Below are 24,020 nucleotides of genomic sequence, written 5' to 3'. Positions count from 1 at the left end.
CATTGAAAGGAAAGTAATTAGAAGAAATATTTTAATACCGCTATTTGCCCTTTCTCTATAATAGAAGTGTCAACCAAATTCACGATCAACAATGACAGATCAAAACACATGAGTGCAATTGGCGCAGCAGGAACTTTATATCTATACTAGGAGCCCATTGAAGGAAGATACCTGCAAGTATAGGGCTTCCACGGGGATGGCGGGGCAGGTGGCGGCCCTGCCAACCCAGCCCGCCCACCGCCCCCACTGCCTCCAAGGCTGCCAATGCTGCGCGCGCCTCAGCCTCTGCTGTGCGCCCCACCCAGCGCCGCTGCCACCGCCACCGCTGTCACTGCTGCCACCCCGTCCTGCCTGCTGCCGTTGCCGAGGCCACCAAGGCCACATGCGCCTCAGCCGCTGCTGTCCACCCTGCCTGCTGCTGCCACTGCCGCCACCACCACTGCTGCCACCATAGCCCCGCACGCAGCTGCCGCGCACACTGCCCACCATGCCCTGCCCACCCCTCCCGCCGCCCACCCCCGCAGCCACCTGCCCCATAAGCCGCCCTCCCCACCTGCACAGTGCCTTGCTTTCCGCTTTCTTCAGTCTAAACTCCTCCCTCCCTCAGCGTATGCAAATTAACCACCATCTTGGTTGGGTTAATTTGCATACTCACCCTGATTGGCTGGTGGGTGTGGCTTGGGTGTAGCGAAGGTGCAGTCAATTTGCATATTACTCTTTTATTAGGTAGGATTATAAAAAGCCATTGGCCGTAACACCATAACGCCAGAACAACCAAACAACCGGTCACCAGGAGATGCATTGATGGGTCCCATGGCAGCAGCGGTACTCTGGGTCCCATGGCAGTGGCCGGACTCTGGGTCCCACAGAGGTGGTGGGAGAAACTCTGGGTCCCACAGCAGTGGTGGGAGGGACTCTGGTCCCGCTGCGGCGGCGGGACTCTGGGTCTTGTGCGATTTCGCATGCTGGGCCTCTAGTATATATGTAAACTTGCTTAATTAGACCTGCTTTCTGATTTAGCTAAACTTTTTCCAGCCCAGTGAAGCACCCCAACTTCTCTCTCAGGTAATTGTCAGCAACACAGCAGTAAATATTAACACGAAGCAGATTATTGTAGATCATGCAGGGAGAACAAAGGTGAAATATTTAACTGTAGCAGTGTTTGACTATATTCTGAACAATGAGAAAACCTGAAGTCATTTTCAAGGTCCACCATTTCTTACTTCTTTTCAGTCGGGTCAAGTTTCTAAACTTTCTAAATCTCCATTTTCTGGCTAATGAAAAGAAAATAAGATTCTACAAAGTCTCCTATCTACCTACTCCAGGACTTCTGTTAGGATCAAATGAGATGAGGCACAGGAAAATGCTTCACAGACATTTGGTTGAAGTGTAAAATGTTTGCACCTGGCTATAAAGCAAGTTGTGTTTCTGGGCTGAAGAAACTCCAAGGAGGCTAGTCACTAGGGGAAGGAAGCCGGGTGTTGCTATGTGATGTCATTATCTTGTGCCCACAGCCACCGTTTCTGGGCTGGGCTGGGCTGTGGGCCGCATTTTGCGCTATGGGTCTTGGCAGTGTTGGCTATGATTTGGTGGGGTGTCGCTCCGGGGCGGTGGCAGGGCCTGTGTCCCACTTGGGGGAAGCTGAGTGTTGCTTTGTTGGTGCTAGGTCCGCAGTGCCATTTCTTTGTAAATGGCCAGTGCATGTCATGGCATCTCCTGCATCTAGCGTCTGCCTCCTGGTGATCAGTGTGCATCATAGTGTCCGGTCGGACAGTTGGAGGGACACTTAGCATATTAGCCTTTTATAAATATAGATGGGAAATCTCACACATACAAAAAAGTAGAGAGAAGGGGACACCATATGGATTCTTTTCAAGGTAGTGATTCTTTGTGGGAGGCTGGTCACAGACCCCTTGGAAAATAAAATTATTTTCTGACCATCCCTCTAGAAAAATAAGCATTTGGGCACCTTCACACTGGCTGTCAGAAAGGGTTTGGCCCTGCTTGAGGAGCAGAGCTGTGAGGGGGCCATGTGTGCCTCAGGGGTGTATAGGAGGCTGTTGATCATTTGTGGGCAGTGAAGCCTTGTTGATGAGCTGCAGATGATTTTTGCAGAGGAGGAGGGCTGGGGAAGGAGAAAGTCCAGTTATTACTGTGGGTAATTTTTAATCTGACAACTGGCAGTAAATATTTAACTCTGCTGGAGGTACTGAGAGGAGCTAATTGAGCAGAGTTTGCTTGTACCTTCCCAGCACAGGACTTGTCACGTTTCTCAGGTAATGTTTCAGCCAGCACTGAGCTATGCGTGCCTGCTCCGCCCAGGAACTGTGTCAGGTTCTCGGTGTGCTCAGCTGCTGACAGCCCCTTGTCTTTGCTGGCTAAGGTTTTACTCATCCCACTGCAATCCCATTTTGCTTTGCAATCAGAATTTTGATAATGAGCAGACTTTGACCCATTTCTCTGAAGCATGAAGTTGAGAATTTTTAATGCTCAGATTGGCATTAGCTGTTTCCCCCTCTCTCTCTCTCTGCCCTCAGTTCATGATGGTCATTAATCCCCACAAAGCCACTCTGTCCTTCCCCAGATGACCCCCCCCCACCCCCAATGCTTCTCCCTTGCTTCTTTCCTCTGGTCTCCCATCCCACCATTCTAATGTATTCTATCTATATGTATTTTCTGAGATACACATTATTGAGAGAAGCATGTATTTTTAATTGACATAAATGCTATTGTGTTATATTTCCTGGTTTTTTTTTACTCAGGCATGTTTTCAAGACCCACCCATGTTGCCCTGTGTACCTCTGATCTGCTGTTTCCAGCTGCTGCAGGGTGTGCCAGCTTCCCTCTTAGTCACAGTCTCTTCTTTATATCCAATCAAATGATGCCAAGAACACATGTTTAAGAGATCCTGTTTTGTACCTTGGGATGGCCACCTCTTGGAAAGAGTGACCCTGCCGAGGCCTTGTATATTGAGAAATCACATGGGATGGGATAGAAGGGGCGGTGTGGTTTTTAGAGCTATTTCGAGCCATAGTTTTCTCCTTGATCATGAGAGTAGCTTTACTTCTCCTGTGTCCCTTTCTCTGTCACTACAACAGAGGCAATCTTTTTCATTCCCTATTTGCAAGAATATCTGTAAACTGCTTGTGGTTATGGATGACTTTGTTCTTTGCTTCTTGTGTTTTTAGTTTTCTATTATATGCACATGGTAACTGTTAAAAAAAATGTTATTCTGAAAATCTGGAAATAAAAAGAAGAATATTGCAAGAATTAATGACCTGAGAGAAAGCTACTTGAACTTTAGATTTGGTAGACTTTACAATTTATTTTTCATTACAAGTTTGTGTTTGGCATTCAAATTCATGTTTGCATTATGATTGCAACCCTATACAATTATTTTTTCACATAAACAAGTATTGGAATAATACCCCCGATGTAGTACAGTGGTCAGACTGCAGGGAAAATGTTTCTTTTATTTAATGTACTAGTGGCCTGGTGCACGAAATTCATGTGGGTAGGGGTGTTCCTCAGCCCGGCCTGCACCCTCTCCAGTCTGGGACCCCTCGAAGGATGTCCGACTGCCGGTTTACAGGGATCGGGCCTAAACTGGCAGTCAGACATCCCTCTCGCAATCCGGGACTGCTGGCTCCTAACCGCTCACCTGCCTGCCTGCCTGCCTGCCTGCCTGCCTGATTGCCCCTAACCACTCTGCCTGCCGGCCTGCTCGCCCCTAAATGACCCCCTGCCAGCCTGATCACTCCCAACTGGCCCTTGTGCCAGTGTGCTCGCCCCCAACTGCCTCCCCTCTGGCCTTCTCACCCCCAACTGCCCCCCCCTTGCTGGCCTGCTCACTCCAAACTGCCCCCCCTGCTGTCCTGATCGCCTCCAACTGATCCCCACTGATGGCCTGCTTGCCCCCAACTGGCGCCCCTGCTGGTCTTTTTACCCCCAACGGCCCTGCCCCCCACCAGCCTGATCACCCACAACTGCCATCCCATCCTGACCTGATCACCCACAACTGCTCTTGGCCTCTAACCACCTCTACCTCGGCCCCACCACCATGGCTTTGTCCAGAGGAACGTCTGGAAGGTCTCCTGGAAGGTCTCCCAGTCTAATTAGCATTTTACCCTTTTATTAGTATAGATTTCTTTTAAGTGTTATTTTTGTAATACATATCTGCCAAATTAAATAATTAGGGAATTTAGCTTTCTTTCTAATTGAGGGATTGTTTTTCCTGACCTGGCTTCTGAGTTTGGCTGTGGGAAGTGGAGAAAATTTCTCTTCACTTGTGTTATCATGATGGAGTGCTTTCTGTGTTCTAAGATCATATAGTGAACACTGTCATGAACAAGTTTGTATGTTTTACTAGGGGCTTGAAATTATTTTAAGTCAGAAATCAGAAAGAAGGATTTTTCAAATATTTTTGAGCAGTGGGACTAGAAAATTTAATAGCCTTATATGCTCTTAAATCCTCCTATTTTGGCCTTCTAAATTCATCCTTAAATGGTTACTTGCTGGTGATCTGATTTTAAAAACCCCACTTTAATGAAATTTTATGATTATCACTTGAATCTATTATTGGAGGGAAAACTTCACTGATTCTGAGCTATTTGTTTTACTTCTTTAAAATACTTTTCTCCAAGGAACCCTCATGTACTGATGGTGGGATTATAAATTGGTGCAGACACTATGGAAAACAGTATGGAGGCTCCTCAAAAAACTAAAAATAGAACTACCTTATGACCCAACAATCACACTTTTTGATATTTATCCAAAGAAAACAAGAACACGAACTCAAAAAATGTATGCCCCCATCCCCATGGTCACATAGTCAAGAAATGGAAACAACCTAAATATCCATCAACAAATGGATGGATAAAAAAAATGTGATACACACACACACACACACACACACACACACACACACACACACACACACAATGGAATAGTATACAGCCATAAAAAGAAGGAAATCTTTCCATTTGCAACAACATGGGTGGACCTCAAGGACATTATGCTAACTGAAATAAGACAGAGAAAGACAAATACTATATGATTTCACTTACATGTGGAATCTAAAAAAAAAACAAGCAAACAAAACAGAAACAAATTCATAGACACAGAATGATTGCCAGATGGAAGGGGTGTTGGGGGACTGGATGAAAAGATGAAGGGATTAAGAAGTACAAATTGCCAATTATAAAAATAGTCATGAGGATATAAAATATAGCATAGGGAATACAGTCAATAATATTGTAACAACTACGTATGGTGCCAGATGGGTATTAAACTTATTGGGGGGGATATCACCTCGTAAGTTATATAAATGTCTAAACACTATGCTGTACACCTGAAAATAATATAATATTGCATGTCTACTGTAATTGGAAGGTCTGACCCCATAAATGCAAAAAACAAAAACAAACAAAAAACCTCTTTCTTTATCCCCTTTCTCTATAACCTCCTTATCCACTTAGGAGCAAACTGAAGAACTTGGCCCTTTCTTTTTCTTTAAAAAAAAATTGAATCTATTGAAGTGACATTGGCTAATACAATTATATAGGTTTCCAGTGTGTAATTCTATAATACATCATCTGTATTGTATTGTGTGTTCACCACCTCATGTCAAGTCTCCTTCCATCACCATTTATCCTCCATTTATTTTACCCTTTCCCACCTCCCCCTACTCTCTGGTAATCACCATACCGTTTTCTATGACTGTGAGGTGTTACTTTTCCTATTTTTTTCTTAATCCCTTTACCTTTTTCACCCAGCCCCCCAATGACCTTCCCCTCTGACAGCTGTCAGTCTGCTCCCTGTATCTATGAGTCTGTTTCTATTTAGTTTTTTAGTTTATTTTGTTCATTACATTCCACATAATACTCTCCAGGTTCATCTGTGCTGTCACAAAAGGTAAGATTTCCTTCCTTTTTTTTTTAAACTTTATTTTTATTGTTGACACTACTGCAGGTGTCCCTATTTCCCTCTCCTTTGCCTACCTCCACCCAGCCACTGCCACCCCCTTCCCTCTGGCCATCACCACACTGCTGTCAGTGTCTATGGGTTATACATGTATGCTCTTTGGCTAATCCCTTCACCTGCTTTCACCAGTCATGCCCTTCCCCTTCCTCTCTGACAGCTGTCAGTCTGTTCCATGTATCCATGCCTCTGTTTCTATTTAGTTCATCAGTTTATTTAGTTAATTAGATTCTACATATAAATAAGATCATATGGTATTTGTCTTTTTATGACTGGTTTATTTCACTTAGATAATAACCTCCAAGATTTCTTTCTTTTTTATGGCAGAGTAGTATTCCATTGTGAAAACGTACCACAGCTTTTTATCCTCTCATCTACTGATGGGCACTTGGGCTGATTCCAGATTTTGGTTATTGTAAATAACACTGCAATGAACATAGGGGTACATATAGTCTTTTGAATTAGTGTTTTGGGTTTCTTCAGATATATTCCCAGAAGTGGAATCGCTGGGTCATAAGGCAGTTCCATTTTTAATTTTTTGAGATATCTCCATACTGCTTCTCACAGTGGCTGCACCAATCTGCATTCCCACCAACAGTGCACAAGGGTTCCTTTTCTCCACATCCTCACCAACACCTGTTCTTTGTTGACTTATTGATGATAGCCATTCTGACAGGTGTGAGGTGATATCTCATTGTGGTTTTAATTTTCATTTCTCTGATGATTAGTGACATTGAGCATCTTTTCATATGTCTATTGGACATCTGTATGTCCTCTTTGGAGAAGTGTCTATTTAGGTCCTTTGCCCATATTTTAATTTGATTGTTTTTTTTTTTTTGTTTTTTTTTGTGTTGAGTTGTACAAGTTCTTTATAAAATTTGGATATTAACCCCTTATAAGATATCTCATTAATGAATATGTTCTCCCATTCAGTGGGTTGTCTTTTCATTTTGTTGATGGCTTCCTTTGCTGTGCAAAAAATTTTTAGTTTGATGTAGTCCTGTTTGTTTATTTTTTTCTTTTGTTTCCCTTGCCTGAGGAGATATATAAAAAAATTTTGCTACAAGAAATGCCTGAGATTTTACTGCCTATGTTTTCTTGCAGGATTTTTATGGTTTTGAGTATAACATTTAAACCTTTAATCCATTTTGAATTTATTCATGTGAATGGTGTAAGAAGGTCATCTAGTTTCACCTTTTTGCAAGTATCTGTCCAATTTTCCCAAAACTATTGAATAGACTACCTTTACCCCATTCTTGCCTCCTCTGTCAAATATTAATTGACCATAAAGCCTTGGGTTTATTTCTGGGCTCTCTATTCTGGTCCATTGACCTATATGTCTATTTTTATACCACTAACATGCTGTTTTGACTACTATGGCCATGTAGTGTAGTTTGATATTAGGTAGTGTGATTCCTTTAACTTTGTTTTTCTTTCTCAAGATCACTGTTGCTATTTGGGGTCTTTGGTGGGTCCATACAAATTTTTGAAACAGTTTTTCTGGTTCTGTGAAATACTCCATTGATATCTTGATGGGAATTGCATTGAATCTGTGGATTGCTTTGGGAAGTATGGACATTTTAATAACGCTAATTCTTCCTATCTATGAACACTGTATATGCTTCCACTTATTTGTATCTTCTTCCATTCCTTTCTTCAGTGTCATATAATTTTCCAAGCACAGGTCTTTTACATCCTTGGTTAAATATATTCCTAGGTATTTTATTCTTTTTGAAGCAATTATGAATAGGATTTTTTTTTTTTTTAGTTTTCCTTTCTGATAGTTCATTTTTGGTGTATAAAAATACAACTGAGTTCTGGATATTTACTTTGTATCCTACTATTTTACTGAATTCATTTATCAGTTCTAGTAGGTTGTTGTTTTTTTTTGTAAAATCTTTAGGGTTATTTATATACAATATCATGTCATCTGCAAATAATGACAATTTTCTTCTTCCTTTCCAATTTGGATGCCTTTTTTCTTTTCTTCTTGTCTGATCACTGTGACTAGGACTTCCAGTACTGTGTTGAATAAGAGTGGTGAAAACAGACATCCCTGTCTTGTTCCCGATTTCATTTGAATTCCAGCGTGTTTGGGGAACATCACCTATTTTCCCTTCAAGCTTCCCTTTTGTAAAATAATATTTATATTTAAGGAACATTCATTAATTCAAGCAACACACATTGTTAGAGCCTCTGTCCTGTGTCTGCAGTGTGTGTGCATGTGCATGTGCATGTGTGTGCTTGAATGCATGTGCAAGGACAGGCAGGAGAGCTTGAGTAGCTAAACCTGAGCTTCCAGTCAGGACCCATGTGACAGACTGCATAGGGCATTAGAACTGCCTCATAACTCACAGGGAAGTTTTATTTAATTTTTATTCATTTTGGTTCTTTTTCCAGTTACATTATTATTGACTAGAGGCCCAGTGCATGAATTCGTGCACCAGTGGGGTACCTCGGCCTGGCCTGCAGGATTGGGTTGAAACCAGCTTTCTGACATCCCCCAAGGGGTCCTGGATTGCAAGAGGGCACAGGCCAGGCCGAGGGACCCCACCGGTGCATGATCAGGGCCGAGAGGGATGTGGGAGGTTGGCCAGCCGGGGAGGGACTGCGGGAGGGCTCCAGGGCATGTCCAGCCCATCTTGCTCAGTCCCAATCGGCCAGACCCCAGCAGCAAGCTAACCTACCAGTCAGAGCATCTGCCCCCTGGTGGTCAGTGCACATCATAACAAGCGGTTGAGCAGCCTTAGCATATCATTAGCATATTACACTTTGACTGGTTGAATGGACGACCTGATGACCAAACACTTAGCATATTAGGCTTATATTATATAGGATACCTTTCTTTAACTTTTTATGTCATAAGAAAAAAAAGTAATCGCTGCTTTTGGATTTTTGAAAAAGATTTTGCAAAGGTTGCAGCAGAGTCTGTCTTGATTTTGTTTCCTCAATGGGGATTGTTTTTGTAGATTGTGCTGGATGAAAAAGTCAAAGCTGATGTTTATCTCGGCTCCAAGTTCTCTCCTTGGTCATACTTGTTTCTGTTTTACCTGCAGGGGCCAATGTGAATGCAGCAAAGCTTCACGAGACAGCCCTTCATCACGCGGCCAAGGTGAAGAATGTGGACCTCATTGAGATGCTGATTGAGTTTGGAGGCAACATCTATGCACGAGACAACCGGGGGAAGAAGCCCTCCGACTACACGTGGAGTAGCAGTGCCCCTGCCAAGTGCTTTGAGCACTATGAAAGTGAGGCCAGGCTCTCCTTGTTGTTTGAATGATGCAGTGCATTGTAGAATGGCACATGAGACACTTGTGCATGAAGCTCTGCTCTGACAATATATTGGGTCATTTATGAGTAAATAAAAAATCTCAGACTAAGTCCATAAGAGGCTGAGAATATAGAGCCAACTCTCACTGTTCAGGAAACAGAGTACAAACGATATGGCTAAGGACAAGATGTCATCTTTGTAAACAAATTTTTAAGTGAGTTTACGTAGAATTAGAGTCACAAGAGGCTTCAAACACCTATCAGTTGAAAAAAAAAAAGATTTATTCAAATTTTTGCCAGCCCTTCCCAACTCAAACACATTATGAACTTAGAGGCATACTCCATCCATGTCTGTCAGCTAACCATTTCCTGGGAGATAATGTTTCTTTTACAAATAATTTGGGGGACAAAGTAACACAGGAAAATGAATTTCACCAGTAATTCTTTTTATTTTTCCTTTCGAAGACTGCTGTATTTCAAAATTTTTCATAAATTGAGAAAACCCTCTTTGGTTAATTTATATTTTTGTCAAACACAGATCATTCTAAAAGGCAGGTCCTCAAGGCCAGGCTCTGTTTTGCAAATGTCCCTGTGATTCATCTGCCAGGGACTCCAGGTATCTTCCATCGTTGGCCCTAGCTTGCTCACATTCTGAGCCCCAGCTACAGGCTTGTCTGTAGTCCTGAGGTCTTGACCCTCTGCACTAGGATGTGCATTGTGTACTCTGCTGGAGATGGGATGTGCATCAGTTCTCCTGAGATCTGCTTGTGCCCTGCAGCCCTCAGTGGCCTGGAGCAGCAGGAGCAGGCAGCCTGGACTAACCTTCTCCCTGTCCCTCATTTGTTTGGAAGTTTGACAAACAAGCCTACTAGCTGTAGATTGGTGCATTGCTGACAAATCCATGTGCTAGGGTTATAACATTATGGGGCAAAAGTCACACACACACACACACACACACACACACACACACGCACAAAGCAAAAACCTACATCCCCGCTTCATGCACAAGTGTCTCATGTGCCATTCTACAAATTCATTTTCCCGTGTTACTTTGTCGCCCAATTTTCCTGTGTTACTTTGTCCTACAATCCCCCTGGGAGGGAGAGGGAGGCGCGGGGGGGGGGGGGGGGGGGGGGCGGGGGGCGCGGGGATTGTAGGACAATCCCAGGTTCGATTCCGGCAAAGGGCACATGCAGGAATAAATAGAAACATCAATGATGAGCGAGAATCATTGATCGGCCTCCTGCACACCTCCTACTGGGGATGGAGCCCACAAGCCGTGCAAGTACCCTGACCAGGAATCGAACCGTGACCTGGTTCATGGATCGACTTTCAACCATTGAGTCACACTGGCTAGGCCAGTTCTTGATATTTTTTAGGTTGAAGGGTGTTAATCTGTGTTCAACTATGTTCAGCTAACCTCATGTGCTTCATGTTCCCTTTTTCCAGAGACACCGCTAACCCTGTCACAGCTCTGCAGGGTGAGCTTGAGGAAGGCCACCGGTGTCCGAGGGCTGGAGAAAATCGCCAAGCTGAACATCCCTTCCCGGCTCATCGATTACCTTTCCTACAACTGAGCTGCAGGCACGGGAGGCAGGAGCAGGCTGGTGGCACCCTGGCTGCTGGCCTTGCCGAGCCCAGTGTTGTTTGTCTGAAGCGCTCAGTTGCTATAGATAGAACAACGTTCCCTGAGTCCCCATTGACCGTTCTGTTTCATCTTCTCCGTGGACTCCTGGAGAATATTTCCAAGGCATTGGGAAGGCCCTGCCTCAGCTTCTGCTGGGGCCGTGGCCCTGTGCTGGCTCTCTGGAACTTTGCTCTAACTCTGGCGTTCCCAGGGTCCAGCTGTCCTCTTTTCACTGACCTTCCTCAGAAGGACTCTCAGGAGAGACTGTTCTGGGAGCACAGGGGAAGGCCAAGCAGGGCTGGGGCCCAGGGTACTGCTGTTGATTTCCACATGTCTGGGAGGTCCAGGGGTGCGGTGCCATCTCTAATTCATTCAGCACTATGCAGCCCTGGGGGGTTCAAAAGGACAGCCTGAGCCACAGGGGGTGGGCCTTTGGGAGGTGAGGTCCTGACCACGTGGCCTGGGATGGATGCATTAGTGACATCCTGCCACTTGGATGCTTTTTTTCTGGAGCCGAGGGTGGGCACTTTCCAAGGCCCACCTCCACCCAGGTGTACCCATTACTCAGGGACTTTGTACGGGTTTTATGGGGGAAGCTCAGGGTCTTTGTTCCCCACAACCAGCACAGTGTTTCACAGGGAGTTTTTCTTCAGTTTTAGGTCTCAACTGAAAATGTTTATGTGAGGGGTAAATAAACTTTCAGAAGATATATAGGATGTACATAGGTAATGTGAAGGGGTGTTAGCACACATGAGCAGTCACTTCCAATGTGAAAGATTGTTAGGAAATGCTTTGGAGATTATTTTTAATCATTTTGTGGTTGCCAAATGAATTCTTTCTTCCCTAAATTTTGTTAACTCCTTGAAGGTCTGAGATTGGTAGAAGAGGTTGCCAGCATCCAGTGGATATTATCAACCATTGATTCGTGCATTCTGTAGATATCTGTGGAACATCTATTATGCTTAAGGCATTGTCTTGGTGCTTTGACCTGGATAGGAATCAGACTCATTATCATAAGCTGGGGAAAAAAGAGTTTTGAAATCTGTTCCTATAGCAATAGAAACAAGTAGTTCTACGTTATAAGTCATATGGTGAACTAGTAAGAATATTCAGACTGCAGTTGTCTGCATAAGTTTCTGTATCGTAATAAAAACAAACAGAAAACCAGGGAGTGAAACTAGGTGATTTTGCATAATTAGTTCAGGTATATTTGGTTTCTGGGGAAACAGAGACGGTACCTCTTGTGAACACCCCAGAAATGTGGACGTTACCACATTCTCCCAGAGTGTAGAATAGGGTGAGCCTGAACTGTCGTCCAAGGTAATGCCAAGTGTGCTACACAACCAGAAGTGTCTGCACAGGGTTACCTGGGTGGGGCCCCAGATCTGATGGAAAGTTTCATGCTGGTTGTACAGTTATTTTCCATCTCACTGTTCCAGCCATGGTTACATCATTCTATGCTGAGAGTAAGAGCCACTCCGATTTGGTTACAGTCTTAAATACAAGTTCTGGGTAAATCAGTGTTTCTGTATGTACTAATAACTATGGGGAAAAAATCATTGGGTTCTGCCCTTGTATCTTTGTAACAGAAACTTGCCTCTAGCAATGAGCTGGTAACATTTCCATAAGTGGGTGCACAGAGTGCAGAATCGCAGCCCCACACTCGCTGCTCAATAAAGGTGTTGAATAGAGTCCATCCTTGTGTTCATATGCTTTTTTTCTTGTTGGGAGCAGAAACACTGGATGAGCTTCATCCTGTGTGCATCCAGAGGGGCCGCTGTCATCTTCCCCATACTTTGGAAGATCAAGTTATATATACTAGGTCTGTGCCTGTCTGATTCCCATCTTCCTGTCTCTCTCTTTGTCTCCTATGGCTGATCTCAGTGCCACCATCATGTGGAGAAATACTGCCCAAGGGATCAGCTGACTAAGATTTTAGGCCTCCTCCCAGTCTGTACCCCACCCCTCAGCCCCAGCTTTACTGAGCTGTAATGGACAAATAACCTGCCTGAACCCTTAAGTAGAGGTGTGACTCTAGACAAGTTTTTCCACTCCTCTGCACTTGGATCTTCCCAGCTGCAGAAGAGGGATAGAAGGTCAGACTTTGATCATTAAAAGGATGTTGATGATCAACTACTAAGTCTTACAGATGAGGAATGAGGCCCTGCTAGCCTCATGGGTTTTTTGAGGCTGAAACTAGGTGATTAAAAGATGCTCTGAAAAGTATAAAGTACTTCCCAAATGAAAAAGTTAGATGGTTATGACTGGACTATGGTCTTGTTGGGGTTTATAGATCTTATAACTGTGTAAACAACTCCCTTCTGACTTTGGGATAGTGCCACCTATTATAGGAAGAATATATTTAAAAGACCTCTCAGTTTACATTTTAAAACTCAATGTGCAGATTTCAAGAAGACATTTGCATCACAGATAAATGATTGGTAACCAAAATATATAAAGATCTATATCCCATATAATCCTATGTAATAAAGAGGTAATATACAAATTGACCATCACTCCAACACACAAGATGGCCACCCCCATGTGGTCACAAGATGGCTGCCACAAGATGGCCTGCAGGGGAGGGCAGTTGTGGGTGATCAGGCCAACAGGGGAGGGCAGTTGGGAGGGACCAGGCCTGCAGGAGAGGGCAGTTGGGGGTGACTGGGCCAGCAGAAGAGGGCAGTTGGGGGTGACTGGGCCAGCAGAATAGGGCAGTTGGGGACGATCAGGCCTGCAGGAGAGGGCAGTTGGGGGGGGGGTGGACCAGGCCTGCAGGGGAGGACAGTTGGGGGGACCAGGCATGCAGGGGAGGGCAGTTGGGGGGGGGACCAGGCCTGCAAGGGAGGGTAGTTGGGGGCAACTGGGCCTGCAGGGGAGGGCAGTTGGGGGTGACCAGGCCTGCAGGTGAGGGCAGTTGGGAGTGATCAGGCCAGCAGGGGAGGGCAGTTAGGGGCAATTGGGCCGGCAGAGGAGCAGTTAGGCATCGATCAGGCTGGCTGGGGAGTGGTTAGGGGGTGATCAGGCTGGCAGGCAGAAACAGTTAGGGGCAATCAGGCAGGCGAATGGTTGGGAGCCAGCAGTCCTGGATTGTGAGAGGGATGTCTGACTGTGGAATTGGGCCTAAACAGGCAGTGGGACATCCCTCGAGGGGTCCAAAATTGGAGAGGGTGCAAGCTGGGCTGAGGGACACACACCCCCCCCATGCACAAATTTCATGCACTGGGCCTCTAGTCTACACTAATAAAAGAGAAAGATGCAAATTGACCATACCTCTGCAATGCCCACCAGCCAATCAGGAGGGAATATTCAAATTAGAAGGACAAAGATGGCAGCGGCCCCACCGCCCAGCCACTCCAGGTGCAGAGCAGCCGAGCAGGGAAGGACGCCTGCTAGGAGAGGGAGGGCAGGGGGTGAAGGGATCTACAGGAGTGGCACTCCAGTTGCAGTGAAGACAAAGATGGCAGACTCCACCTGGAGTCTGCAGCAAAGACCGCAGACTCCGGCTGGAGTCTGCAGCAAAGACAAAGACAGGAGACTCTGGCCAGAGTCTGCAGTGAAGAGGGAAGACTCTGGCCGGAGTCTGTAGTGTAGATGGCAGACTTCAGCTGGAGTCTGCAGTGAAGACGAAGATGGCAGACTCTGGCCAGAGTCTGCAGCAAAGGCAGCAGACTCCAGCTAGAATGAAGGCGGAAGGCCTGGGTCCCAGGTGCCGGAGGAAAACCGGTGCCGGAAGCCATGGGAAGGAAGGCCTATTGCACGAATCTTCGTGCAATGGGCCTCTAGTCCTATTTAATAAAGGGGGAATATGCTAATTGACCATCACTCCATCACAAAGATGGCTGCACCCACAGCTGAGGCCAAGTTCCCATAAGGAGCCTTAACGAGCAATCAGCAGGGACCTGAGGCTATGCCCTCCCCCGCCCCTGTGGGACTTGACAGGGGACCTCAGGCTGTGCCCCCCCCCCAACCCTGGCATCAGGCTGGGGACCTCAGGCTGCTCTCCCTGCCCCAGCGCCAGGCCGGGGGACCTCAGGCCATGCCCCCCGCCCCAGCACCGGGCCAGGGGACCTGAGGCTGCGCCCCCTGCCTGGCTGGGCTTGACAGGGGACCTCAGGCCATGCCCCCCACCCAGCGGAGCTTGACAGGGGATCTCAGGCTATGTTCCCCCACCTGGCGGGGCTTGACAGAGGACCTCAAGGCACGCCCCCCATCCTGGTCTGGGATGGGGGACCTCAGGCCACGCCCCCCATCCTGGCACCGGGCCAGGGGACTTGAGGCTATGCCCCCTGCCCCATAGGGCTTGACAAGGGTGGGACTGGCCAGGTCTGGATCTAGCCCAATGTGGGGGGCTGGCTGGGTCTGGGTCTCACACGATTTTGAGGTGCATGTGGGTGGGCGGGGACTTGACTCTGGGTCCCGTGGTGAGTCCCAGACTCTGACAGGAGGAAGGTTTTCGTATACATTTTACTAATTTTCTTTCACCTCTGACACTTCTATTATAGAGAAAGGGCAAATATCAATATTAAATTATTTCCTCTAATTAATCCCCTTTTAATGTGCATGAATTTCGTGCACCGGGTCACTAGTATATATATATAATAGAGAAATATGTTAATTAGGCTGGAACACCGTAATGGGTCACGACCATAACAGGTCCCGACCAGACAGGAGGAGGTTGTTCAGGCAGCATCGGGAGCGGGGCAGACCCGGGGACTGGCTTCCTTAGTAGTCCTGCAGGTTGAATCTGAAGAGGTCAGGCCAGGCACCAACGGAGCAGCGCTGCTGACACTAGAATGTGAGCAGACAGAAGGAAAAAAGACCTTTAAGGCCTGTCCAAGGCGGGTTTGCGTTTAAAACCAAGTGGGGTGGTCCGGGGCTGCGCGGCACTGACAGCCATGGCAGTCTCCGCGTCAGCAGCGCAGCTGCGGCTGGGAGTGTGGGGAGTGAGCGCCATGCAAACCGGAGGCTCTGGCTGTGAATGGTCAACTAATTTCAGCTCCCAGGCGGGCGCCATCAGGGAAGCTGGTGGGACCTTCACAAAAAGGAGAAGGCTGAAGAGGAACGATACTTCCGAGAGCGGACTGAAGAACAGCTGGCAGCCTTGAAGAAACAACATGAGGAAGAGATCACTCATCATAAAAAGGAGATTGAGCGTCTGCAGAAAGAAATTGAGCGGCACAAGCAGAACATCAAGAAACTGAAAGATCATGATTCTGCCGCGGTGTCAGGGTGAGGGACAGCCGTATTTGCCGGTGTGGCCGAGCTGTCAACAACCAAAAGTGCGCGGGAGCTTGGCGGGCGCATGGACGCCAGCCCGCCTTGCCGCTGCCCGGCCTCCCTGCTGCCTCGCGGGGCCTGCGCCCCACTGCCCGGGGCGGGGGGGGGGGGGGGGGGAATGTCTTACAAACTGAACTTGACCGCGCACATGCCCGCCACCTCCCTCAATGCCGCTGGGAGCATCCACCCGACTCCCACCAGCATGGCAACGTCCTCCCAGTACCGCCAGCTGCTGAGTGACTACGGACCACCATCTCTTGGCTACACGCAGGAAACAGCCAGGTGCCCCAGAGCAAATACGCTGAGCTGCTGGCCATCATCAAAGAGCTGGGGAAGGAGATTCGACCCACGTACATGCGGGCAGCAAGAGCGAGATGGAGAGACTGAAACGAGGCATCATCCACGCCAGAGGGCTGGTTCAGGTGTGCTTAGCCGAGATGGAACAGAAGGCCAGGTCCTAGCCTCCGAGTCAACGCAAAAGGCTTTCCATCTTCTTCCAAGAAGTGACAGCTCATGCCTGTCCGCCCCCCCGCCCCCCTCAGATGAAACTTGGTTTCAAAATGGTAACAGCTTGGTTTCTCCTCCCCGTGCCCCTCCCGTGGTTCATCAGGCTCCATACCTCCTGTCGCTGAGATGGAGAAGAGATTTTTGCAGTTATTAGGTTTACATATTAGTTAGGAACTACCCAGGGCGTTTTGTGTGTTTTTTTTAAAGCATTGATTTACATGATGCACGTCAGTTACCTATCACAGCAAACCGTAGTTGGCCTCCCAGATACCGGTGTTTCTCTTCTGGATACGTTTCTGTTACTCACATGGTTCTTTGTTTCTCTTCTGAGCTGATCCAACTCTGAGGGTTTGTTTCAGCGAGTCCTGAGGCAGCGCTTTAGTAGCCAGTGCCCGTTTGCCACACAGTATAAATTCTGCTCAATGTAACTTTTTTTTTTGCTTAAGCATTTGCGTGACTATTAGTACTTTGAAGTCAATCTTTAAAATGCACAAGCTATAAATACAGAAGAAAGAGCAACTTATCGAACCTCACCTGACAAGGACCCCTGAAATTTCCCCTAAGGATGTATGTAGATTTCAGTTCTGCCTTTCCCATCAGTGGATACAAACATTGGAAGAAAGTGACTAATAGTGTTTGCATCTTTGTATGTATTTATTACTTGATGTAATAAAGCTTATTTTCATTAACAACAACAAAAAGAAACTGAAAGTTCATGCTGATGATTAAGTGCACACAGTTCCCCATAGAATGGCTACATACTGTCCACTTCTATGAAGACATAGTTCTGGTAACTACTATCTATCTGTGCTGCCAACAGATTATAATAAATTGTGATCAGTGGGAAAAAAGAAACAAACAAAAAAAACCACACAAAAAAACAAGTGGGGTGACCTCGGAATTACCCAAGTGCGCCCCCAACCCCTTCACCTGCCCAGACGCCTAGGTCCCTTTACAGCTGGGCTGAGCCCAGTGCTGCCCAGTGGCCTGGACAGCAGGCCTGACCGCCTCTCTGGTTTGGCCCAAACATCTGAAGTTCGCATTAGTTGCCAACTTAAGAAATTGGAGTGTTCACGTAAAATCAGGATTCCCCACTTCTCTTCCCAAAGTGGCCAACTGGGCTACCAACCCAGGGTGGTCGGTGTCACGTCAACCCTAAGAGGAACCCCCAGCTTGGGGGTGTGGTGAGGAGGAAGCTATTCGTGCAGACAGCTCAGTTGTGTAAACTCCCGCTGACTGTGGCACAGCCAACAGTGTGGCTGCTCAACTGCGAGGCAGCACAGCCATGAAACAGTGCGGCTGTTAAACGAGGCCCCTCTCCAGCTTTCAGCGGGCTCCACCTGCTCCAACCCAGTGCACCCCACTCTGCCCCAGTGAGACAGCTTCAGTGTTTCAGCTCCAGCAGACAGAACATGTCCCAGCAGAAAGGGAAAGTGTAGCCCTGGCCTGTGTTGTTCAGTGGATAGAGCCTCTGCCTGAGGACTGAAGGGCTTAGAGTTCAATTCCCAGTCAGGGCACATGCCTGGGTTGTGGGCTTGATCCCCAGTGTGGGGCGTGGTGGAGGCAGCCAATCAATGATTCTCTCTCACCATTGATGTTTCTATCTCCCTTCCTCTCTGAAATCAATCTATACTAATAAAAAGGTAATATGCTAATTAGACCAAACAACTTCCAGATGACTTTCTAGATGTCCTTTCGGACAAAGCCATGGTGGCGGGGCCGAGGCAGAGGCAGTTAGGGGCGATCAGGCCAGCAGGGGAAAGCAGTTAGGGGGATCAGGCCAGCTGGCAGGTGAGCGGTTAGGAGCCAGTGGTCCCAGATTGCTAAACCGGCAGTCAGTCATCCCCCAAGGGGTCCCCGATTGGAGAGGGTGCAGGCTGGGCTGAGGGACCCCCAATCCTCCCATGCACAAATTTCATGCACCGGGCCACTAGTCTTTTATAAATCATTAAGAAAAAGATTAACAACCCAATAGGAAACAAACAAACAAACAAATAAAAAACAGGCAAAGACTATGAAGAGGAAATTTACAAAAGAAGAAGCCTCAAATGTCCTTTGACAGGACATTTGGTAACAAATGGCAAAAAAATGATACCATTATATACCATTAGCTTGACAAATATTAAAAGTTTCTTTTTCCCCCATTTTAAAATCATTTTTTATTTTTCAGTTTTAGTTGATATACATTATTATATTAGTTTCAGGTGTACACCCAGTGACTAGACATTACATGATTTACTAAATAATCATCCTATAAATACTTATTAGAATATTATTGACTATATTCCTTATGCTGTACTTTACATCCCTTTGACTATTCTGTAACAACCAATTTGTACTTGCCAACCACTTCACATTTTTCACCCATTTCTCCTAACCTTCCTCCCATTAAATACAATCTGTATCTATGAATCTGTTTCTGTTCTGCTTGTTTGTTTATTTTGTTTTTTAGATTCAATTGTTGATAGATACGTATTTATTGCCATTTTATTGTTCATATATTTTTTCTTCTTAAAGAAGTCCCTTTAACATTTCACATAATACTGGTTTGGTGGTGATGGACTCCTTTAGCTTTTTCTTGTCTGGAAAGGTCCTTTTTAAAAATATGTTTTTATTGATTTTAGAGAGAGAGAGAAGGAGAGGGGGAAGAGAGAGAGAAACATGGATCTGTTTTCCCCACGTCTCCTACTGGAGATTGAGCCCACACTTGGGCATGTGTCCTAACTAGGAATCAAACCAGAGACCCTTTGGTGCATGGGATGGTGCTCAATCAATTGAACCACATTGGCCAGGGCTTGGAAGGTCTTTATCTGTCCTTAGATTCTAAATGATAGCTTTGCTGGGTAGAGCAATCATGGTTGTAGGTCCTTGCTTTTCATCACTTTGATTATTTCTTGCCAATCCCTTCTGACCTGCAAAGTTTCTGTTGAGAAATCCACTGATAGTCTATGGGAGCTCCCTTGTAGGTAACTAACTGCTTTTCTCTAGCTGCTTTTAAGATTCTTTCTTTGTCTTTAACCTTTTACATTTTAATTATGATGTGCCTTCATGTGGATCTCTTTGGGTTCATCCTGTTTGTTAATCTCTGCACTTCCTGGACTTGTATGTCTTTTTCCTTCACCAAGTTAAGGAAGTTTTGGGTCATTATTTTTTTCAAATAGGTTTTCAATTTCTTGCTCTCTCTCTCCTCCTTCCAGCACTCCCATGATGAGAATGTTGGTATGCTTGAAGTTGTTCCAGAGGCTCCTTCCACTATACTCATTAATTTGGATTCTTTTTTCTTTTTGATGTTCTGATTGGGTGTTTTTTGCTTCCTTATATTAAAAATTGCTGATTTGATTTTTGGCTTTATCTTCTCTACTGTTGATTTCCTATAAATTATTCTTCATTTCAGTTAGTGTATCCTTCATTTCTGACTGGTCTTTGATGCTGTTGAGGTTCTCACTAAGTTCATTGAGCATCTTTACAACCAGTCTTTTGAACTCTGCATCTAATAGATTGCTTGTCTCCATTTTGTTTAGTTCTTTTTCTGAAATTGTATTCTATTATTTCATATGGGATGTGTTTCTTTGTCTCCTCATTTTTGGTGGCCTCCCTGTATTTGTTTCTACATATTAGGTAGAGCTGCTACATCTCTCGGGCTTGGTAGAGTGGCCTAATGTAGTAGATGCCCTGTAGGGTCCAAGTGGCACAGCCTCTCTGATCACTCAAGCTGGGCTATGTATACCCTTCTCTTGTAGTTGAGCCTTGATTGCTGTTGGCATGTCAGTAGGAGGGATTTATCCCTAGGTTGATCAGCTGCAAGGGCTGGTTGTGACCACTGACCACTGACCTTTGACCACTGTGGAGGACCAACTGTATAGAACAGAGAACAGGACTTACTTCAGTGGGGCTCTGGTGCCCCAGAGTCCACTCCTTGAGTTTGTCACTTGTGGAGGTGGTTGGGTGGTGATGCTTTGATGTGGTCTGAAGTGGTCCACTGGGTGCTCTGGCTCTGGGGCCTCTGAGGAGGTACAGGCCAGGTCAACCACTGCCTGTGTTCTTCCCGGGAACACCGGGCATGAGCTACAAAGCAATATGCAGATGGCTGCTTCTTGTGCTAGGCTTGCAGGTGTTCAATTGAGGTCAAGCTGAAAACCAAGGCCAGCTGCTGCTAGTGCTGGGCCTGGGGCTACTTAGTGAGAGGTATGGGGCATGCTGAGGCCAGATGCTACTTGTTTGAGAGATTTTAGGAAAATCTGAAGCATGAGCCAACACAGGCCATTCCTATGGAAAAGCCACTGGAAACAGGTTAGGTGGGCCTGAAAGTTGGGTGGGGCAGGGCCTCAGGGAATTACCAGAGTGAGAGGAACAGTGTGAGCTAGGTTGATGGAGACTCCGATATGGCACCTTCCTGCCAGCTCTGTGAGGGGAGAGCTCCACATTGGCCTCTGCCAGCACTCCTGTCTAGGAGAAAGCTCTTGCCCTGATGTCAATAATTCATTTCCTCCATGAATGTCTCTGGTTCCTTTCAAGCTGCTTGCCCTAGCACTGGAACTCAGAGGGAGTGAGTCCTAGTAAGTCCATGCATGGACCCTTTAAGAGGAACTGCCTGGAACTCCCTCAGTGCTCCATTTCCTTCAGTCTCAATCCATACTGGTTTTTACAGCCTTAAGTTATGGAGACTTCTCTTCCTGGCACTGGAGCCCTGAGATGGGGGGCCTGGTGTGGGGCTGAGACCCCTTGTTCCTCAGGCTGTACCACTATAGCTGAAATAGCCCTCCTGATTTTTTATCTGCCATGTGTTTGTGGGACTAGCTCCTTCCTCATCCCTGCCTTTTTTTTTTTACCAGCCTCAATGTAGCCTTTTCTTTAACTTCCTAGTTGTAGGACTTCCATTCAGCCAGATTTTAGGTAATTCTGGAAGATGGTTGTTCTGTAGTTTAGTTGTAATTTTTATGTGGTTGTGGGAGGGGGTGAATAACTCATTTACCTATACAGCCGTCTTGACTGGAAGAGGTCTGACAGTCTCTTAATGTTGATGGACCACACGGGCAAATGGGAACTCATAGCTTGCTAGTGGGGTATAAATTGATTCATGCATTTTGGAGAGCTATTAGATGATATCTAGTACCATTAAAAGTGCATAGCACATGTGCCTAGTACTTCTACTTTTACAAACATACCTTAAAGAAACACTCAGACATATCATAAGAAGAATGTGTGGATATTTAGTGCAGCAATTTGTAATAATAAAAGACCTCATCAGTATGGGAGAAGTTGTAGGAGCTATTTGTATAATGCCTATGTGCTACTAAAGTTAGGAAGAATCAGTTATATGTTTTAGCACTAATAGATCTAAAAATTTTAAGAGCAAGTGAAAAAAAGTTGTCAACCTATTTATATACAACAAATATATTTGTATAAATTAAAAGACAATACAGTGTAGGTAACTGAGGACACCTATGCTTGTAGTAAATGTATAAAATCATGGAACCCACATGCCAGCATCTTGCTATGCTTACCTCTGGGTGAGGAAGGGATCTGTGACTTAGGAATAGGAACAAAGGAGACTTCATTTCTCTGTGATATTTCATTTCTTAGAAAAAGATATGAAGCAAATATGAAGAATGCTGCTATTTGTTCATGGTAGGTGGTGAATAGATACATGTGTGTCATTCTCCATTTTTTTCTTAAAACTCTGCTTTCCTTTTAATTCATGTTTCCTTTTTGGTTGCTACTTTGGTAACAAGTAGGTCTCCACCTCTCAAGAATATTGCATCTGAACAGGCTGAGCCAGAGCCAGTGTGAACACAGGCCCTAAACCAGGGCTTTTGGAATAACAAGAACAGCAAAACCAGCTTTTTCTTCAGTTAGAAAGGGACTGTGAGTCGGAGAGTCCAAAGCTCTACTTTCTAAAAAGAAAACCTGGAGCTCAACATAAAAATGGAAACCAAAATCTATCAGAAATGAAGCATAGTACCTCATATACTCAAGGTCAAGATGGTTTTTGAGAAATAAGTATCTGATTATCTGGCCTCTTCTATTAGGAATGGCCCCATTCCAGCATTTTTAAAGGAAGATGTTTTTGTTTCTATTTCATTTCCCAAAGAGGTATGCAATCTACTAAAAGGGAGATAATCAATCAGAATAAATCAGCTCACTCATGAGAGACACTCCTAGATAATGATTTTTGGTTGCTGAGAGTATTCAACACATTATTTCAGAGTGGCAAATTTAGAGATAATCTGAGAAGAGAATTTGAAAGGGGCAGCCACAGTCACTGATAGAGTTATGCGAGACACACAGACATATAACTCCCCTCCCCACCCCGTTTTTTTATCAGTGTATATGGCAAGGGGTCCAAACCCCTAATCATCAAAATAAGTGATTTTGTACATTACAGCGCACAGAACAATAGAGGGAAAGACTTTCTTGTCGAGTGACTGAAAGGCATTTGCAAAAGGTTCGCATCACTCTGCCGGGGAAGGCCTGGAGCCAGTGCTCCAGCATGGCCTTCATTAACTTGACCCCTCCTCTTCTTTGGTTGCGGTGGCCTTAGCTAGAGCTGCCTTTTCTAAACATTCTGCTGGTTCCTCCTCCTCCTCCTCCTCCTCCTCCTCCTCCTCCTCCTCCTCCTCCTTGTCTTGGAGATGGAGGTCCCGGTACTGCTGCATGCATTCCTGCACGGCCCAGAACTGGTCTACACAGTCTGATCCTTTGAGGTCCTCCGTGCTATAGTGGAAGCAGGAACAGGCTGACTTGAACTGTTCCCCACAGGGGCCACTAGCCATTCCCCCAAGGCACGGGCAGCACCAGTTAATGTCTCCACTGGGCAGGAGCAACCCATGCTCCTCGTATGGATCATTGGGATCGTCAGCCACCAGCTCGGCATTGCTTGGAGTTTCATGGTCTTCTTTAGTCACACATATGACTCGATCCTTCCCTTCCTGCCAGCAGTAGGCCATGGCTGCAGCCCAGCACTCCTGTTTTGGTATTCTTTTTACAACAAAAATTTAATGTACAGAGGAGGGGTAAAGGCAGAAATGTCTTAAAAAAGAGAGAAAGAGACCTGTGTGACCATTGTAAACTGGATTCTGCTTAAGAATACCTTTCAGCTTTCTATTGGCTACAAAGTCATATTTTGGGTTAAAAGGTTTTGTATTCCACAATAGGTGCTGATGCTTTTTTTTGTTTGTTTGTTTAACCAACCTCATTTTTAAAACGAGGAAACAGGTTGTAGCTACCTTCTTAGATATGCTAGACTTTAGAAGCCCTGAATGTTCTCTGTGGCACACAGGGCCTGCTTGCATCTCAGGGAAAGGAAGTGTCAGGTAAAGTCTCTTTTCCCTCTCCCTGGCTAGTCTGTTCTGCTTGG

The 24,020-nt window shown here is 45.7% G+C and overlaps 2 protein-coding genes and 2 pseudogenes across 2 annotated transcripts in view; 3 read left to right on the top strand and 1 right to left on the bottom strand.

Moving 5' to 3' along the window:
- The window catches only part of ASB13 (ankyrin repeat and SOCS box containing 13), a 41,748-nt gene extending 29,182 nt beyond the window's left edge, over positions 1 to 12,566 (top strand). Inside the window, exons 5-6 of the mRNA XM_008155353.3 lie at positions 9,036 to 9,227; positions 10,699 to 12,566. Of these exons, the coding sequence (XP_008153575.2) occupies positions 9,036 to 9,227; positions 10,699 to 10,826 (320 nt within the window). The 3' untranslated portion in view covers positions 10,827 to 12,566. The remainder of the gene's footprint in view (positions 1 to 9,035; positions 9,228 to 10,698) is intronic.
- Positions 12,567 to 15,774: 3,208 nt separating this feature from the next.
- On the top strand, positions 15,775 to 16,112 carry LOC103298598 (ATPase inhibitor, mitochondrial-like; annotated as a pseudogene).
- Positions 16,113 to 16,274: 162 nt separating this feature from the next.
- Positions 16,275 to 16,617, top strand: LOC103298575 (cyclin-dependent kinase 2-associated protein 1-like; annotated as a pseudogene).
- Positions 16,618 to 23,163: 6,546 nt separating this feature from the next.
- Positions 23,164 to 23,610, bottom strand: LOC103298574 (mitochondrial intermembrane space import and assembly protein 40-like). Its single transcript, XM_054722798.1, has one exon. It carries the CDS (start codon positions 23,608 to 23,610, stop codon positions 23,164 to 23,166), a length of 447 nt encoding a protein of 148 aa, XP_054578773.1.
- Positions 23,611 to 24,020: the final 410 nt, after the last annotated feature.

Source organism: Eptesicus fuscus, chromosome 2 (assembly GCF_027574615.1).
Source record: "Eptesicus fuscus isolate TK198812 chromosome 2, DD_ASM_mEF_20220401, whole genome shotgun sequence".
NCBI lineage: Eukaryota > Metazoa > Chordata > Mammalia > Chiroptera > Vespertilionidae > Eptesicus > Eptesicus fuscus.
Note: the sequence above shows the minus strand (reverse complement) of the source record. Positions and strands in the feature narration are given on the sequence as shown.

Coding starts and splice junctions, on each gene's coding strand:
- LOC103298574 (XM_054722798.1), bottom strand. CDS start 23,610: ATGGCCTACTGCTGGCAGGAAGGGAAGGATCGAGTCATATGTGTGACT.